The sequence below is a fragment of the Nyctibius grandis genome, chromosome 11, assembly GCF_013368605.1.
Source record: "Nyctibius grandis isolate bNycGra1 chromosome 11, bNycGra1.pri, whole genome shotgun sequence".
In the NCBI taxonomy this organism is placed as follows: Eukaryota; Metazoa; Chordata; class Aves; order Nyctibiiformes; family Nyctibiidae; genus Nyctibius; species Nyctibius grandis.
The window spans coordinates 2,702,215-2,721,629 of NC_090668.1; the positions used below are offsets into that span (position 1 = coordinate 2,702,215).

Genomic DNA, 19,415 nt, shown 5'->3' on the forward strand with positions numbered 1-19,415 from the left:
ACTGCCAGAAGTTGATCCCCATCCCCCAGAATGTCCTCCTTTTCCTCCTCCAGAGATCGACCCTTGACTTCTGTTCTTGCTGGCACTGCCACAGCTCATTCCCCCCTTCCCACTTTTCCACCCTCCAGATCCTACTCCAAAGACTCCAGTAGCGCTCTCGTGGTCAATGACACCTGCAAGAAACGGAAATTATGTCAACCTCATTCTTTTTACTCAAAAAAATTATAAGCACAGTTGACAGGACTACTCATGTTCATTCATCATTTTACCTATGCTAGTGGTCATCGTCGTATCTTTGAAAGGGGGTGATGAAGATCTTCATTGGTCGATTTACCTATGAATTGTTTTTTCATGTGGTACTATCTTCACCGGCTTATCTTTAGCATGACTTACGTCTTACTCCGTACATGAACACTCAGAGCAGCCCTTCCTTCAAGAAGGCCAAGAGTATGGGTTTCTCTGTCCTCTATTTGGTCTCCTATTTCCACAAATTTTAGGAGTATTTTTTTTTCCTCCTTCCATTCCAACATGCACCGCATAGACCTATAGAATAAGAGGTGTTTCCCACTTCCTACAAATTTGGTTGAAATTAGCCAATACGTGCCAAAGTCAGTAGTTTAGTGTTGACTTGTTGGTGCATATACACATGTATCCACACACACACTCACAAGAGACTACCATCTGCTTCATTTCCCTCAGAAACCTGGATGGGAACTAAGATAGGTTGTTCTGATGGTAGGTTTTAAGTACCACAGACAAGAAAATGGTAACACTGCTCTTGAAAAGCAAAGCAGAAACTTGAGATACTTACAGATTGTGGCTGGTGAGCCTTCCTGGATCCTGCGAAGGAAAAGCAACATGGAGATAATGCAGCCAATAACTGTAAAAGTCAGTCTAGGCTCTATCAGTAAGCCAATGAAAGAAGTCGTTCCTTCTAGGCAGCAATTTATCCTGGAGATCCAAGTGATAGATCAAATAACATGACCCACTGCTTTGTCCAGGCTGGTCAGAGAGTGGATTGAGAGCAGCCCTGAGGAGAAGGACTTGGAGGTGATGGGTGACAAGAAGCTCACCATGAGCCGGCAACATGCCCTTGCAGCCCAGAAAGCCACCCGTGTCCTGGGCTACATCCCCAGCAGCGTGGCCAGCAGGGTGAGGGAGGGGATTCTACCCCTCTGCTCCGCTCTCGGGAGACCCCCCCTGCAGTGCTGCGTCCAGCTCTGGGGCCCCCCACCATCAGAAGGACACGGAGCTGTTGGAGTGAGTCCAGAGGAGGCCACGTAAGTGCTCAGAGTCTGGAGCCCCTCTGCTGTGGAAACAGGCTGAGAGAGCTGGGGCTGTTCAGCCTGGAGAAGAGAAGGCTCCGGGGAGACCTTCTAGCACCTTCCAACACCTGAAGGGGGCTTAGAAGAAAGATGGAGAGGGACTCTATCATGGAGTGTGGTGATAGGATGAGTGGTAAAGGTTTTAAACTGAAAGAGGGGAGATTGAGATGAGATATTGGGAAGAAATTGTTTCCTGTGAGGGTGGAGAGACCCTGACCCAGGTTGCCCAGAGAAGCTGTGGCTGCCCCCTCCCTGGCAGTGTTCAAGGGCAGGTTGGATGGGGCTTGGAGCAACCTGGTCTGGTGGAAGGTGTCCCTGCCCATGGCAGGGGGGTTGGGACTAGATGATCTTTAATGTCCCTTCCAACCCAAACCATTCTATGATTCTATCTAGGATTAATAGTTTGTACCTACCTGGTCTCCTCCTCTTCAAGGAGTGATCTATACATGGCAATTTCAATATCCAGGGCCAATTTCACATTCAGGAGCTCCTGATAATCATGAAGAAGGCGAGCCAGATCATCTTTGGCCTGCTGCAGGGCATTTTCCAGATCCAGAAGTTTTTGCTGGCCATCTTTGATGGCAGAGCTCCCACGCTGCTCAGCATCTTTAATGGTTTCTTGGAGGCTGGCATTCTGCAGAGGACACAAACAGCATGTATCCACTTCCCTTCTATGGGACTGGGATTTTCAAACCCCTCTGGCAGTCCTTGGAAATTAAAAGACCTGCCTTGGTGGCAGAACTCAAAAGATACAGCTTTAGACTGGGTAAATTAACCCAAATTAAATCCCAATATAGACACCCAATATCTAAATCTGCTTCATTTTGAAGACAAGACATCAGCTCTAGATTTGCCTCCAAAGGACAGGCTATGTTATACTGCACTGAGTTCCCAGGTAAAAATGACTTAAATAGTTTAGTTGTGTTGGAAGGTATCAGCTTTACCTTTTTCCTGGCAATTTCAATTTCTGGTTGTAGTCTTTGAATCTGCCTGGCAAGTTCCTGGATTTCGTGATAACTGTTCTTCAGTTGCTCACGTTGGTTTACCCACATGTTCTGAAGGTCCTGGTACTGATGTGCAGAGGGAAGAGAAAAGACATCTTTGGTTTCTCTTCCATTGAGCACACAGACTTGCCTCCCTGTCTTGTTGGTGTCTACTCACCCTGCCCTGATACATGGCATCTACTTCAGCTTTGCTTCTCTGAGCAATTGTCTCATACTCCTGCCTGACTTCTTCAATGATGCCATCCATGTTCAGCTCCCTATGGTTGTCCATGGACAGAACAACATTGGTGGTGCCAACTACTGTTTGCAGTTGGGACAGCTCCTGTAGGGAAAACAAGAGTTTGGATTTTAACATGTGAGCAGTCCACGAGGAAAGAAATGGCACCCTTTGGCCAGTTACCCACTGGAACTTCCCTACCTGCATCCCCCAGGTCTTATTGTTCCACCACCAGTTTTAATTTTCAAGTGTCTCTTCCGGCCTTCATGACACACCAGACCCCCTTTTCACTCAGAGATGAAAAAGGACTTTATAAGATCAAAAGCCAAGGATGATCCACTCTCCACACCACTCTACAATGTCCTCTTCAGGTGAAGTTTCTGGGAACCTCCAAAACATACATGTCCTTCAAGACCTGAGGGTAAGTTTTCAATCTAAGAAGCATACTCACAGCTTCATGTAAGCATCTGAGGAACTCAAGCTCCTGCTTTAGTATTTCCACCCGAATATCAAACTCCATTTTTCCCATGTAGGCACTGTCCAACTCCTGTAAAAAAAGCCATAGGCATTTTTGTATTTCTTTGATGGCAAACTCTCCACTGAGGTGCAATTATTGCAAGACTTGGTACATTTCTTTAAAGGCTTAATTCCTCAAGTCAAATAACAGCCCATGAATCTCAGCTGTCATTTGTAAAGCAATTGGAACAAAGGGAAAGTTTTTAATCCTTAGAAGAAAAGAATGGCTTGGAAATAAGCAAAATAGCTGTGGCAATAAATGTGTTCCTGGAGAAAATGCAAAATTTAGGAACACAGATTTCATTAATTCTTCTAATAAAAGGTGGTCTAAATTTTCTATTCTCCTAAGCCATCTGTAGACATTATTTAACCCCTACTAACGATGTCTTACCTAGGTTGTGATTGAGTGAATAGAGAAAGACCAGCACTTCTTAGATACTCATCTTACACAGCATTGATTCAGTCTCTAGAGGAAATTATTTCTCTCCAGCCTTGCTGAAGAGGTTTTCAATTACTTCAGTTAGAGGAGATGAAATTAAGCAAAGAACCTGCTTTTGACAACCTCAGCAACCGTCCAATTATTGCTTTATTTCTGAAACTTTGATTTAGCTCAGTGTCTTGGATTACTTCACCTTTTTAAGCTCCACAAACTCCTCTTCTTTAGATGCACGCTTGTTGATCTCATCCTCAAATCTGTTGCAGCAGAGAAAAGTGATAGGTAGCTCATTGCCTGTCTTACTTTTTTTCAGTAAAGTGAGTCAGAAACCAAAGGGAATCATCCGAACAGCAAATGTGTCAAGTTTTCATTTAACTGCATTTAATTTCTGCAGATGCAAAAGCAATTGCAGACCCTCTGTAAAACTATGTGCTGAATTAGCTAACAAGACTTGACAGATACAGATCAGATCTAACATCCTTGTTAATTCTGAACTAAACTCCCCATTTTTCAGAGCTGTGGACATGTATTAACTTTTGGGTGCAGCTAAGCTACAAGAAGTGATGACTCTTCTCAACTTGACCCCACTGCTCACTTTTGTCCCTCCCCACTCTCCAGGTTGACCACAACTCCACAACTAGCAGCAGGAGTAAGGAGTCCTGGGTTACTCATTGCTGGGGGAGGAAGGGCATGAAGGAGGACAGGAGGAGAGAAGAGTGGGGTAGATCTACAGGGCCTCTGATTTTCCTCTTACCATTCTGGGTTCTACCCTCACCAAATCTGCTTTAGACTTCCAGTGTCAAAGTCAAGTCCCATAATGAACCTACTGCAGAGTAGTGCTATAATGGCTACAAAACTCTTGAAGGTGCGCAGCTAAGCTATGCCATCCCAGGGCGTGATTATCATTGCCTTGGAAAATTCCACCTCTACAGTATGCCTTTTCCCAGACTTGTGATTATTCACCTCTTTTTATAATCTTCAACAAGCTGAAGCATATTGTACGCTTCCGGATCCAGTTGCTCCTTCTGGTTCTGGAGCGTCTCTAGCTGCCTCTGCAGGTTGCTGATGTAAGCTTGGAAGAAAGAGGTGATATTTCTGCTCTCTTCTGGTCGGGCACTTTGCTGCTGCAGAAGTTCCCATTTGGCCATCAGAGCTTGGTTCTGCCGCTCAAGACATTGAACCTGAAAGGCAAAGCAGAAGAGCGTCTCAGCCACTGGAAAGCACTGGGGGAAACATCGACATCAGCATTAATCCCTATAGCAAAACAAACCCTGATTAATATTTCCAACACAGTAACATCTAGAGGTTTCATCAGGTAGGACCAACTGCAGTAACACTGGTACGAACACACGAGACAACTTAGACTAAAGCGGGGAACACCTCGTTTTTCCCTAATCTGTTGCATAAGAAGTGTATGATTTTACTGCTGTTTCCCAAAGAAGCCCTGAAGTCTTCATGTGTAACAAATACAAGCTTCCACCCTGTGCAGAGACACATATCACCACCCAAACAAAGGCACGTGTCAGGTCTGTGTGGGTGGAAGTGTTTTTGTGGCTGTTTTGCTTCTATGGCTGTGAGTAGAAATGAAAGAGAAGACAAGACTGCAGACAGAGATGAAAGTCAATACTGGTCATTTACTGGTCATTTACTGGTCATTTACTGGTCATTTACTGGTCATTTACTGGTCATTTACTGGTGTAAACCAAGAAAGAGGTAAAGAAGATGTGGGGGCCACCGGCCACCTGAAAAAGGCTAGGACCTCCAAGCAAAGAAGCAATTTGTTTTGTAATTTGGAGAAATGCAACATTTTGCTTTGATTGAGAAAAAAAAAAAACAACCAGAACACATCAAGGATGTCCAAGTCCATCACCCATTTTTCCTGCTAGTATCAACAATTCCCAGGCCCTAGAATATTACTAGCCATGTAGAAACTCTTTTCCTCAAAAGAGAAGTGAGTTAATGTGTCGGTGACATCCCAGTAGTTTGCTATTGTCCTGCCACAAAAGACGACTCAGAGATACTTATCCCAGGGCTAAATGTGATTCATGCAGCGGCATTTATTGCAAGCTATTAAGAACTTCACACCACAACAAGGGAATCTAGTAAACACTGATTTTGGGGGGGAGAAGATGCAAAGTAAAAGTGTCACCATGACTCACACAGGCAGAGCAGCACCCCTTTTATTTCCCCCTTCCCAGATAACAAGTAAAAAAGGAGAACAGAGACTCACCTTATCGATGAATGATGCGAATTTGTTGTTGAGAGCCTTAATCTGTTCTTTCTCATCTGACCGCAGTCTCTGGAACTCGGGGTCAACTTGTACTTGTATTGGCCTCAGCAGGCTGGTGTTGACACGGACCTCCTCGATGCCTCTGCTAACAACAGCCTGCCCAAAACCCTGTCCAGCCCCTTGGTCACCAAAGGCACTTCTACCAAGGCCTCCTCCAAGCACCTCCCTGCCTGAACTTCTTCCATACATGCTACCAAGCCCTGCTTCACCACCTTGAAAAGCTCCCACAAAATATCCTCTTCTACCAAAGCCCCTATCAAGATGTATCCTACCACCAAATCCGAGGCACCTCCCATATCCTCTTCCTTCTCCTCCGTAGCCTCCACCAGGAGCAACATTCCTAAACCCACCAAGGTTGTGGAGACTCCTGCTGCCATAACCATACCCATAACCACCGTATCTTTCTTCTCCTCCATTGTCTTCAAAATAGCTTATGGTAGATGAACTTCTCCCACCACCCAGTGTGCCACAGTGAGCAGAAGAAGAACTGAAATTCCCATCCCCAAATCTGAAGAAATGTCGGCTCATAGCGCCACTTTCAGAGCGTCAAGAGAAGACGAGAGAGCAGGTGGGGAAGGTTGTAAAACAGGAGGAGAAATGAGAGCGAAGGATCCTCAGCGCCTCTGTTGGGGGTGACAGAAGTTCTGCTTTATATGTTCTGGAGGAGTTAGTCTCCATTCCGTGGTAATTAGCAGGTCTGTTAATCGGTTTGGTTCATCAGGCAGCAATTAATGGCTGCCTGAAGAAAGGTCAGAGTAAACACCACACACCAGTGGAGGAATTGTGAAATTCCCCAAGTCCTGCTTGACTCACGAGCTTTGCTCAGATGAGATTTCCTTATCTTATTAGCCTGCCCTCCATCATTAATTACAGTTCGCACAGCTGTCCACGCACATCACCATGGTTTGTTCTCTCTCAGATTTCCCCACCTCTTTTGGCATTTCATTTCACGAGACAGAAGGGCTTGATATTGTCCTCATAATGACTTGGGGGTGGCTCACCTTGCTTCACCACATCACCAGGAGTACCTACTGCAGAAAGCAAAGACCACAGCTCTCAGCTTCCCATTCCCTCTTTTCTCTCATTACCAGTGTATCCACCCATGAGTAAGTATTGCTTCCGCAGGGAGAGGGAAGGTGTTGCAAGTGGAATCTCTCAGTATCAATTTTAGCTTTAAATAAACAGACAGAGTTTTAAACAGAAAAGAGAAACACTGAGATAAACTTCAATCAATTAAACCAATCTTTTAACTATTAAAGATTAAGATGAGGTCACCTTAGGGAACAGATGATCCATCACTTCCATAGACTAGGTCTCTTGGCCCTTCTGCTATGCTTGCTCCTGCTCTTCCATGTGGGAGTAGTTAGACCATGAACTAAAACAGCCTGTTTGTGGGGTGTTTTTTTTAAAGGCCCCACCACTGACTAGCTGAGATATCAAATACAGAGCTGGGCTCCAAGCTTTTCTACCCAGATTCTCCCACCGAGGATCTGCCTGATCCATCCCTCTTTCCTCATCTGTGCAAGACTTCACTTTTCCAGTCTTGACCACACTCTGCTGCAAGACTCAATGGCCCTGGACTCATTAAAAAGCATTTGGGAGCCAAGTCCTGCTGCTGACAATGCCACTGAGAGTCTTCAGCCTTGACTAGTATCTGTAGAAGACAACTGAGATCTGATACACTGTCCCCAAAAGCACTGGTGGAACAGTTTCCACATGGCAAGCACCTCCTCTTTGTCCCCTACACAACATTAGGAGGAGCTGGGCTTCACCTGGAGGGGATACTCTTCCTTCCAAAGGTGCTGGATAAAGCCACCCTGTGAACCCTTCAGTTATATAGCGGTTATGTGGTCAGGGCTTTGCAATCCTTGCACTGGCTCCATTTGGAAAGTGCCTCATAAATCCCCTAAATGAAAGGTTTGTAGGGAGAGGTTATTAGACCAGCTGTTATTAGACCAGCTGAAATATCTTGAGGTGGACAAGGTTTTGGATGCCTGGCAACAAGATGAAGGGCTTTTCCCAGAAGTAGACCAGTGTTTTCCAGATGACCAGATGAGAAGTACCGCTTTTCCCTACCAAACTTGATCCCTTACAGCCTTACACCAGGAATGGCCAACTTGTAGCCCAAACCTTCCATTTGTGCTACTTTTTTGTAATTAAACTTTACTGTTACCTACATTTTACTAGTTACCTACATGGTAAAATAACCATTCTGTGATTTTACTGAGCATTTCAACCAAATTTCCCACTAGATTTCCCCTTTTTAATATACCTATATAAAAATCTGACTTGGATTGAGAATTCTGTGTCCCACTGGAAAGAATAATTACGGTGAAAAGAAAAAAAGTGTAATGACCATGATTTTAAAAATGAGTGGGGGGGAAGTGTGGAAACAGATTCATTTCAACACATCGGGGTAAGGCTTGCCAAAGCGTTATGATTTTACACAAAATCTTTCCTGTTGTGTTTTCATTTGGCTCAGTATTTTCTAGATGCTGGTACATCTCAAGAGAAGCCCATGTAAATTGTTCTTCTTCACTCCCATATTTCAGTCAAGCTGAAAGATACTTTCAGAACTGTGTCCGCTCCCTGCAAAATTCTCTGTAGGACAAACTATGAACAATGCTGAGACTGAAACTCCTGTTTCTGACTGAAGCTCCTGACATTGGAGCCATTTTTAGTCTCAGGTAAAGATTAAGAGGACAATATATATGATATCCCATCAGGAGGAGGTGAGACTCCATGGACATGACCCATGATTTTCATTGTAAGGTCTGAGCTAAAACGTCCCTTTTTCTTGTCTTAACTAATGATTCCTCAGCAACAAGCACAAGAGTTTCTAAAGGGTTGCTGTTGTTCACCTGTCTGTTGAGTTTGTGAATGACTGCTTTGGGTGCAACTAATCTTCATCCCTTCTCTTGTCATTTTAAGAGTGGCTCATTCCAATGCACGCTGCATCAGGCAATACTTCAGATCATCCATATGGATCTTGGAAGGAAGTGTTATGACCTAAGGGAGGGAACACCCACAGACCAAACAAGCCAGCTCCGTGTGGAACAATGGTTAGAGAGATGTCTATCCAAAATCACTGCCCTAAATACATACATCAGCTCACTGCGTGAAGCAAACCAGGTGGCAACTCATACAGAACTACTGCATTGATCTCTGAGGCAGCCGTGTCCTGCCTGAGAAGGGCTCTTGCAAACCCTGCCTGAGAAGAACAGCTATCCTACCCCACGTGCCACATAATCCAGAGCACGGCATGTAGGCTGCTGTTGTGATCGTCGCTGGCACCAGCTCAACCTTGGCACAACAGACCAAGCCACACCTGAACCTGTTGAGCTGGCTCCAGACACAGCGATGCATCCAGAGAGATGTTCGTGCATCCTGCAGATAAAGGGGGAGCTTCCCGTGATACCTTCCTCTTCCCTGCGATAAGTTGGCATTGCTCTTGGATGTGCCTGGGTATCTTCTGCTCTGATCCTTTAAAAGGAACAGCAAAACAGTTCCCAACATGCATGGACCACAAGGACCACGGGTTCAACAAACATCCTTGCCATGGAGATCGGTTATCACAGAATCTACCAGGGAGTGGAAGTCTTCAGGGGCTATTCAAATAGCCACATGGGTCGACCTGTCTTTTTGTTGCTGAGGATTATTAAGACAAATTTAAATTGCACCCCAAAAGTTATTCATGTAAAGTTGACTGCCTGGGCTTCTTGTTTAGCTGTTGGAGCAAGCACAGAACTTCCATGTGTTATTCTGAACAGTCCATGAACCAGGTGATGATGTTCCTCCTATCTGGAGAAGCCTCTGAGACAAGTGACGTGAGCGTGCCTTTCTGGATGTTCCCATTTCCCTCTGTGGACCGTAAGGGAATCTGGAGATCTCACTCAACTCCTGACTTTCAGGTGGTGGAAGTAGTGTGAGTTGAGCCATTCTCCGTCAGACCCATGTCACAGAGACTACACCAAGGATTAACATTTTCAAACCTTAAAGACAATTCACAAACAGACACAAGCTTTAGCTCGTTGAGCACAACTGACGCAGCAACCTGCCAGCCACCACAACCCACATCCATCTCTGTCCACCTGCAGCCAACCTAAATAACGAACAGGAATAATAAATGCTGGTACTTAGGTTAATGCTCAAGAAAATGCCTCTGCATTCTTGCAGGACCATTTTAATCAGCTCAAAATAGAAAGCCTAAATGACTAAAATTCTGCAGATATCCGAGAAGAAACCTCTAGCTACTTCTCATCACTGCCAGACATAAACTAGTGATCTTTACAAGCCCCATTGGCTGGGCAGAGAATAGGTAAATAAGTACAGTAATGTATTTATTACTATTAAATAACTACTGCACACCAGTAGAGTGGACACACAGCAGCGTAGTACAGTAGTACATTAATAAATACAGTACTTAGATTTAATTGCTGTCCAGATAAAGTAGATAGACATGCACCATAGGGTTGAAATAGTAGATCTTGATCACTAGTTGCCTAAATACCTGCATAAGTAGGGCCCTAAGTCACTCAGAAAATGGGACTGAGATCACATGGACACACTAATAAAAATACCTTTTATCCCACAGACTTTCATTTTCTCCCACCTTCCCTCACAGGGACTAACAACCTTTTTCTGTGGCCAGTGAAGGCAGTAAGAGATTCTGAGGAGAGAACGAAAGGAAGAGAAGTGTCAGAAACTTTGCCATGGCAGAAAAAAAGTGAAATGCTGGTATTCCACCAAAGGTTCATGCTACTTTAATTCTGAGGTTCCCCAGCTTGGAGAGCACCTTGCCTGCGAGAATATATTATACTGATTATACAGACACTTCAAGGTGGGAATACAAATCTAATTCCACATGTGTGATTTACGGTACACAGAGATCAGGCAGAGTTTCCCTAACCCAGACCTACATCTGGGTGAGACTGAAAGTGCTACTAGACCACAGAAGAAGGGCCCCATATCAGGGCACGTTCAGAATTACATGAGTTGTCAACCCTCCACAGTTAAACAGTGAAGCGTCCTGAAGAGGAAACTATAATTAGAGGAGGTCCAGTAAGCCCCTAAGACGGAAGGACTTTGTCCTGCATAGACTGGTGTAAGTGGGTACTGAGTTCAGCTGGTTTGGGACGGAGAAAATGTTCTTTTTTCTTTGATAAACAGAAGCATTTTGTGGAAATGCTTTGGTTGAATTGCACAGGACCAGGGTAGGTCATAATTGAGGGGCCAGCTGGCCACTCCAAACAAAGTGAGCTCAAAGGATAGGTAAGGAGGAACTTGGCACAGTACCTGTCATTGGCTTCTCCATCAGGAGCTGCTCCATAATAGGGATGTAAGGAGGTGACCTGTGGACCACAGCGTTTCAGATGGTAAGAAACAACACTGCATCTCTCCTTGCATGCGAGTGATTTCTTTCTGGGTGGAGGAAGGACAACAAGTAGAATAAGGTGAAGACCAAGAGGTCGGGGCAGCTCAGACCAACCTGTAAGAGGTTGGAACCAAGTGCTCAGTTCATAAGTACAATGACAGCAAGGCAAGCTAAGAAGAAGTTGGAAGTGGTGGAAAGCCTCTGAGGAGCAAGGAGAGCTGCTCCTGGAGCCACCCACCTCTCTCCTTGACTGTGCAGGGAGCCTGCGTGATGGCTTCAGATTAGACCTTTGACTTCAAGAAAGCCAGGGTTAGGCAGGATGAATTCTACCTGGTGTGGGGTAGGTCCCCTGCTTCCAGGGATAGGTCACTTCCCATCTTGGTCTTGCCTGTTTGGGATACTTTGAATGGGGAGAGGGGTGGGCTGTGTTAAGGCTTGATTTTAGTCTCGGGTCTGGACCAGCAAGTATTCTTCTAATACAAAACAAAATATTACTTTAATTTGCAATCCCGTTAACAAATGACTGATGGCTATTTTAATAAATGGCTAATTATTCTGGGTTAACAGGAAGGTAAACAAGTTCAATAACTTACTTGTAATCACCTATAATATTAAATTATCTATTCAGAAAATACTAATCATACTTATGATATCTGCTAATCTCTTATTTCCCCTACAAGAATGTGAAAGTATCGATTTAATATAATGTGTGAAAATAGTGAAGTAATTTTTCTATTGCTGTTATTAACCACTCCAATGAGTGGATGAAAGAGCACCTTATTACTTTATTTATTTTATGGGCTGAGTGCAAAATACTGTGCTCTCTGATCCCTGAGATCTCTTAAAGGCTGAGCAAGTCCCGGTTCCTCCACACACAGCAAACTTGCAGCTGATGCCCTTGAGCTGGGGCGTGTGGTGCTGGAGCAAGGCACAGATGAAATCTCCAAAGGGTTTCAGGAGGAGAGGTATGGCTTGCAGAAAAAAAAAATAGAAAATTGAGGATGAAGAGGAAACAGGGTTGAACTCTAGGTTAAATACACCAGGTGTCATGAGAAAACATTACTTTTTTCTATGTGCAGCTGCTCCCCAGCAGAAAAATAGTCAATGTACATGGCATCCGTGATATAAATAGAGGAAAAAACATTCGGGAAGCTTCGTGATCAAGATCTTCAGTGGGAATAAGCAAAGGGAGTTGCTGGAACTTCAGTGTTTGACAGCAGCGATCAGAGCTCACAGAAATGGCCTCTGGGACCTTGGGGACTGCTTCACTTGGTCAGAGAGGAGAGGTAGAGAACATGCTAAGAGGGCTACGGCAAGCATCAAAAGAGACTGTTCATGATTGAGATCAATTTTAATAACATCCCTTCCCACGGGAAGTTGAAACAGCTGGAAATAATTCTGGCAGATGTTCAGGATCCAGTAAACAACGTGATTACCAGCCTACAGAAGAAGTGGGTCCCAGTGCTGCCTTCTCTGGGCAGTGTCATTACATCTGGGAAGTTCACCACACCCAGTCACACTCTCATATCACCTGGGCTGGCCTCCCAATTGTCTCAGAGCTGATAATTAGTCCAATCAAGGTCAGACTTTGTGATCAACTGAGTAAATCACTCTTCTGAGTTATTGGAACCTCAATTGCTATCATTAGCTCTGCCGCAGCAATAACAGCATCCACAGGACAACAAAACAGGTGGAGAAAAGGTAAAGCAACACAAAAAGCACCAGAACTTTGGTTGTTCTCAGACTAGACCTCCTGCCCAGCAAGGGAAGGGTCTGAAGAAAAGTCACCTGGTGCAGGCATCATGTGATGCCCAACTCTGAAGGTATTTTGGCTAATCTAGCCATTTAGGTTCCTTGCAAAGCTGGTGAAGAGAGACCACCACCTCCAGGAGGTGATTCCCTCTCTGGAGAATCCATCCTTGAAGGTATCTTTCTTTCCCCACATAATATCAAAGTTAGAATCAGAGAATCATAGAATGGTTTCAGTTGGAAGGGACCTTAAAGATCATCTACTTCCAACCCCCCTGCCACAGGCAGGGACACCTTTCACCAGACCATGTTGCTCCCAGCCCCATCCAACCTGGCCTTAAACACTGCCAGGGAGGGGGCAGCCACAGCTTCTCTGGGCAACCTGGGCCAGGGTCTCACCACCCTCACAGCAAAGAATTTCTTCCCAATATCTCATCTCAATCTCCCCTCTTTCACTTTAAAACCCTTCCCCTTCATCCCATCACTACATGCCCTTGTAAAAATTCCCTCTCCCAAAGTTTCAAAGTTAGTCAAAGCTTCTTTTAACACGACCTTATAGATAATGGCAGCAGCGTTTTAAAGAACGGCATTTCTTAGCCAAGAGGACTCTTCTGTCTAAGGGGTTCTGCAAGGTATATTGTGTATGTCCACAGTTTCAGACAAGCCACATTCCACCAGTCTCTCCCGGGTTTGCAATGGGCTGACTGGTGGCAGATGTTGCAAGGACCAGCAACTGAGTTTGACATAAAGGTACAAGGTTCTCCAGCATTCATCTTCACAAGAGGCCTGTGGCACCATGAGATACTTTACTTTCAGGAGTACTTCAGACCATGGTCTTTCCCAAATTATGCTGCTTTCAATTCTTCCCATGCCAGAAGCAGTCAAAAATATATAAAAGTTGTAAATACAGTTATTTATTGTTGCTGGAAACCTCAGTCAGGGCCATCAGTCATCTGTGCTAGGTGCTGTGAAAACAAAACCATTCGCACATTGTCACCAAAAACCCTTTGGAGCCACGGGCATGCTGGCTCTGTACCTAGCAGGGAGAAAGACTGCTGATACTTGGCAGTAAAGAGTAACTTAAATCTATCTTTTATGCATTTAAAATCTTTTCTGAGCCCTCCAGTGGTGCTCTAGTCTGTGCTTTAAAAACCATCCAGAGCAGCAGTTTGCTGCACACCTTGGTGTAAAAATAACCACGGAGTCCTCAGCATGGCCAAAGGATGCCCAGAGCCTGGAGTATCCCATTTACCATTTACCAGTGCTTTGGTAGCCTGGTGTGAGTAACCTCAGCCATCACAGCTGGTCAGATCCAAGTGTGAGACAAACTCCCCTGTTCAAGGCCCAGTTTGCCTACTGAATATTCTAGAAAAGGGACCTATCTACCTAGTCCTGAAAGCCATATCCCACCAGAAGTCTTTACAAGTGTAACAGTGAAAAAATTACAACTCCTACCTTGTCAACGAAGAAGGCGATGTTCTCATTGAGGATCTTGATTCGCTCCTTCTCCAGCATTTACACCTTCTGGACCTCAGGGTCAACATCTAGACTGAGAGGTGCCAGGAAGCCTCGGTTCAGGGTGACTTCTTGGATGCCAGCTGACGTGGTGGAGGGGAACTAACGTATTTTTTCCAAAAAACAACCTGTTTTACAATCATAGAATCATGGAATGGTTTGGGTGGGAAGGAACCTTAAAGACCACCTAGTTCCAACCCCCCTGCCATGGGCAGGGACACCTTTCCACCAGGCTAGGTTGCTCCAAGCCCCATCCAACCTGGCCTTGAACACTGCCAGGGAGGGGTCATCCACAGCTTCTCTGGGCATCTTTCACCGAAGAGATTTGCCACACGACCTTAGGAGCACTCAGCACCAAAGTGTCCTCCCAGCTGAGGACTTCCAACCTGTAGGAAACACTTCTATTCCCACCATTTCTGGAGAGACTTCTACTGCAAAGCCACAAAAGCCATTTCTTAGCCCAAAAGGTTTCAAACAGGCTGTGCTTCTGGCAGGTATGACAATACCAGAGCTACTCTTGCTCTTGTTCAGCTGCTTTACTTCAAATGGACAAGACTGTGGCACAAAAACAGACCTTCTAACAGAGGATCGGTGTATTTCCTCTTTATGTATCTGCAAGGAACTGGTCTTAGTCAGAGAGGTGAAAAGCAAGCAATGCAAACCAGCTGAAGGGCTTGGTTCCTTGGCTGCCAGCCCAGCCTTTCCTCCAGCAGATTTCACACACCTGTGGAGGCACCAAAAAATTTAGAGAACTTATTCTAGAGATTTCAGAGAGGGGTTTTGTGTGGGAGGATGAAGGGATGCTGGTCTGAGGACCTCCAGGGCCAGCATGAAGTGTCTGTCCAAATCTGAGACAAGGACTGGTTCCTATTTCAATTGATTCTGGTCCCATATCAAACCCTGTAAGGATCAGGCAAGGCAGAGAACTTGCAGCTCAGAGAGATTTGCCACAAACATGGTTATTGGAAAATGCAACACACCACTTGTCCTTTCACCTTTCATCAGGCTGTCACTTGTGAGTGATGACTGCACTAAGAACGGAGCCGGTCCTTCCTTTAGGTAGTGATTTTCTACACAACCTGAAAATCCCATCCCAGCATGACCAATAATTTATGGGAAAGTCAATTTGTCATCAACCTGGAGGACAAGAGCAGGTTCAGGTGTGTGTGAGAACAGGGCAGTGTCCCTTGCACAGGCTGCAAGCCCTCTAGTGGCATTTTGTGGCTGTGTCTACCCTATCTTCATCAGGTCTGCCCAGCAAGCCCTGTTCCCCAGGCTACCAGAGATGTAGACTTGGTTCAACCCATACTTCTAGTTAAGAGTGGATGTTGTCATGACATGTCATGCCATGCCATGCCATGCCATGCCATGCCATGCCATGCCATGCCATGCCATGTCACATCATGTCACGTCATGTCACATCATGTCACGTCATGTCATGTAGACTTTCAGCAAGGCCTGAAGAGCACCAGCAATAGAGCTGGTCAGAAAATGTGGATTGTGGGGTCGTGAGTGTAAACCTAAAGGAATATCAGCCCACTCTTAGGGCAGAGCTAGTGAGTGTAGAAGCAAGATGAAGGGCAGAGAAGCACCAGCATCCAAGCCGGAGTGGGTGTGAGGAAGAAGAGGAGGAAGGTTTGCTGTCAGCACCAGACACAGACGATGTGGCCATAAGTTCTGCAACTCCTGCTCTACCCATCCCAGCTTTAACTGAGAGACCCCTGGGTGAAATGAGGCCAGGAGGGAGCTGGAGGTACACCACATCCACTGGCAGCACTCATCCAGGTCACCTGGCTGTGTGGGAGCAGGTGTTATGTTCAGAGACATGTAACACGGGAGAAGCGTGTGATTTGCTTGCAGTTCATTGAACACTCTCACAGAGGAACAGGGCTGACATCAAACAGGAGGAAAAGGCTGGGATGAAAAGCGCTTGACTGCTGGCACGCTCTCTACAATCAAAGTTGAGGTGAATATTAACTTAGATGAAGGGCCCAAATCCTCCTGCAAAGCCCTAGATGATGCTCTAGGACACAGACTTCTTTGGATCCCAGGAAGCCAGTCAGCAAGATTCACCCTGCTGGCACAAGACATCCCTGGAGATGGACAACAGAACCAGTTTCACTTGTGGTGGACCCAAGGCAAGAGGAACCAGGATCCAAAGAGGCAAGAAAGGAGGTGTTTCAGCATCTAGAAGAAAAAAACAGGAGCACAAATGGAAGAGCTCCACTTTGCTCCTTAGCTGAATTTCTTTGGTGGCTCCATAGCTTTAGGTACGCTTGTCAATGTGTTTGCTTACAGAAGCTTTTAGGTCTTTGACCGTTGAGATTAAAACTCCTTCCAAGCCCAGATACCTCGTGGCTGCTGCTTTCAGGATATACTGATTTCAGTCTCTCTTGAGTAGGTCAGTGGGTTTTCTAGTGAGTATTTGAGCTAGTTTTGAACTTAGACAAGTCGAGTTGGAGGCGAGTGAGCTGGGGGTGTTGCTGTTGGTGTTTGAAGTGCAGATGAGGGACCAAAGGATGCTGATTTCTGCATTTAACCTCATATAACCTCTCTGCACCTCAGCTGCATTGCCCTGAACATCTCAGCCTTCGGGATCACGAAGGGCTCCAGCTGCTCAGGAGATACGTGCCACGTATCAAGGATGCAGAGGCAGATTACCCCTCAGGAGACAATGTTCCCATCCTTCCAACAAAGCGGCGCCACTCGTAAAAGCAAATGTTCCCCACTTACCAGCTGTTCACTGCCATATCCAATACGGCTACAGAGTGGGTGAGTCTCCTCCATATTTGCACAGTGACCAACCCAAGGGAAGCAATCTTGGTACCTTCTGAGGCCCTCCCATAATAAACATAATTAGTAACAATTAAAAACTCATTACAGCTCTAATTACATCCAATATAATGCCACCCGGATTCATTCCCCAATAAGCTCACAAAATATTGCACCTATTATATTTCTTTCCAAGTTCTAATGCAAAGAATATTGCACCATTCATGCCCTGAACCAGGTTATATGATAGACATCTACCTGCTCTCCTCTCCTTCCAGCAGCTTCCTGCAGACGGTAATCTCAATGTCCAGGGCTATGTTCACACTCAACAAGCCCTGATATTCCTTCAGCGCGTGGCCAAGCTGCTCTTTGGCTCTACTGAGGGCTCTGCAGAGTTCATCCAGTGTGCTTTTGGCTTTGTTGAGGGTGAGATCTCCTTTCTCTTCCACCTCAGCAGCGCTTGGTGGAAGGAAGTGTGCTCTGAGTCCCACCAGCTCGGACCTAACTGTTCTCTGAGCTGCAGGGCATCTAGCCACCAGTGGTCTTGCACTAAACCAGCTGGTGACTAGAGAGAACAGCAATCCCAGACTGTATCTCACAACCCTACGTTACTCGGACTGAATGATGGAGACTCAGTGGTAAACGCTAGGACTAAGGCATTTGCCCTCTCACTTTGAACTCCAGTCTTTGCAAGCCAAAAATGATCTGAAAATACAGGCAGGTTCTCGTGAGCACCTAAGCAGAGCCCACAGGAGGCTCCTGGGGGCAGATTTTGTGTTAGCACAGACAGCACACGTCCTTCTCTGTAGAAAACCAGAATTTACAAACCAATAAAAAATATATTTATTCTGTATTTGTTATCCTCTCTGTCCAAAATGGCAACAACTCTACCAAAAAGTATTGAAGACTTATCATTGCTCGATCACACTGAGGCTGTTTCACAAGTAAATTCACTCGTTTTAAGCAAAACAGGCCCCGTTGCTGCAAATATGGATCTACTTTTACACTGGAGCTAGCAGCCAGCACACTGCCCCATGGAGGAAATGAAGGGGAGCCCAGTCACTGGGCTGTTACGATCTTTCATTCAAGCGTGAGGTACTTGAGCAATTAGCATTACTCCCTTTTTCATGAGCACAGCAGATGGGAAAGATAGATAAACTCTGGCACCTCCGTGTTATAGCCTGGCCCCTCTCCAGGAAAAACTCAGGGAACTTATAAAAAGCCTGTGGTTTTCTGCAGGACGGAGCCTGCATCGTTGGCTTCCTGGGTTTCAACACACTGGAGATCTTCACCCTCTCTGCCATCCTCTTAAGGAAGTCCCCAGGAATGCTCTAGGGCTTTACACCACCTTGATCTGTACCTTAGACTCCTCACTGGGATGAGGAAGTAGGAGATGATTTCTTGGTCTCTCCCATCCCAACCTATAAATTTTAGAATCAGAAACGTCATTGTTTATACAAACAAGAGAATAAAACATGTTATAGCCTGGTATAAACATCAGATTAAGAAGTCAGGTGTGTCAACTGAAAGAATATTCAGGGAAAAAAAAAAGAAAAGCAGCATGAAAGTAGCAGTAGTTCAAACAAGAACTATCATTTCTTCCTTGTTTGTTTTGTTCGTTTAGATGTCAAGGACTCTGCAATGCAGATCTTCTCCACTTCTGTACCTTTATCTGACAGACACTGAGACTGCACCAGGGTAATGCTCACACTACGGTACAGTCAGGGTTGATTCACCTACTGGTCCAGCTCTTGCTCCTCCCAATGCTGGAGAAGAATCCAGCCAAGCATTAATCAAATTAATTTGGTTGCAATGGGATGTTATTTAGAGAGGGCTAATGACTAACCCGGCTGGGCAATCTGGAGTTATAATAGCAGGTTCGAGGCTGTGTCTCATACTTTCACACTGGTTTTTTTCATGGGTAATTTGTGACCACGTAGCGTCTTCAGGCCTTCCCACCGGTCACGTATGAGGTGTCGGTGTCCATGTAAGAGCCTTGCTCGTCAGATAGATGGTGCTGCTTGCCCTTGTGCCAGCCAAGGGTGGAGGACAGCCACCCTTCATGGGTGTATTAACCGCCCACTGGAGACCTGTCACTGGTGTCCTCCCCCATCGAGGCCTCCAGGGCACCTGGGTGGGAGCTCCAGGCACCATCAAGACTGAGCCACTGCGTGGTGGTGATGGGCTGGCTGCGTGTCCTCTTGGGATGACAGCTGT

General features: G+C 45.6%; 1 protein-coding gene across 1 annotated transcript; it reads right to left on the reverse strand.

Moving 5' to 3' along the window:
- Positions 1-1,734: 1,734 nt before the first annotated feature.
- On the reverse strand, positions 1,735-6,466 carry LOC137669032 (keratin, type II cytoskeletal 1-like). Its single transcript, XM_068410896.1, is given in 7 exon segments — positions 1,735-1,959; positions 2,270-2,395; positions 2,487-2,651; positions 2,998-3,093; positions 3,695-3,755; positions 4,462-4,679; positions 5,729-6,466. Coding segments are annotated over 7 exon segments (1,629 nt in total).
- Between the last annotated feature and the right edge of the window lie 12,949 nt (positions 6,467-19,415).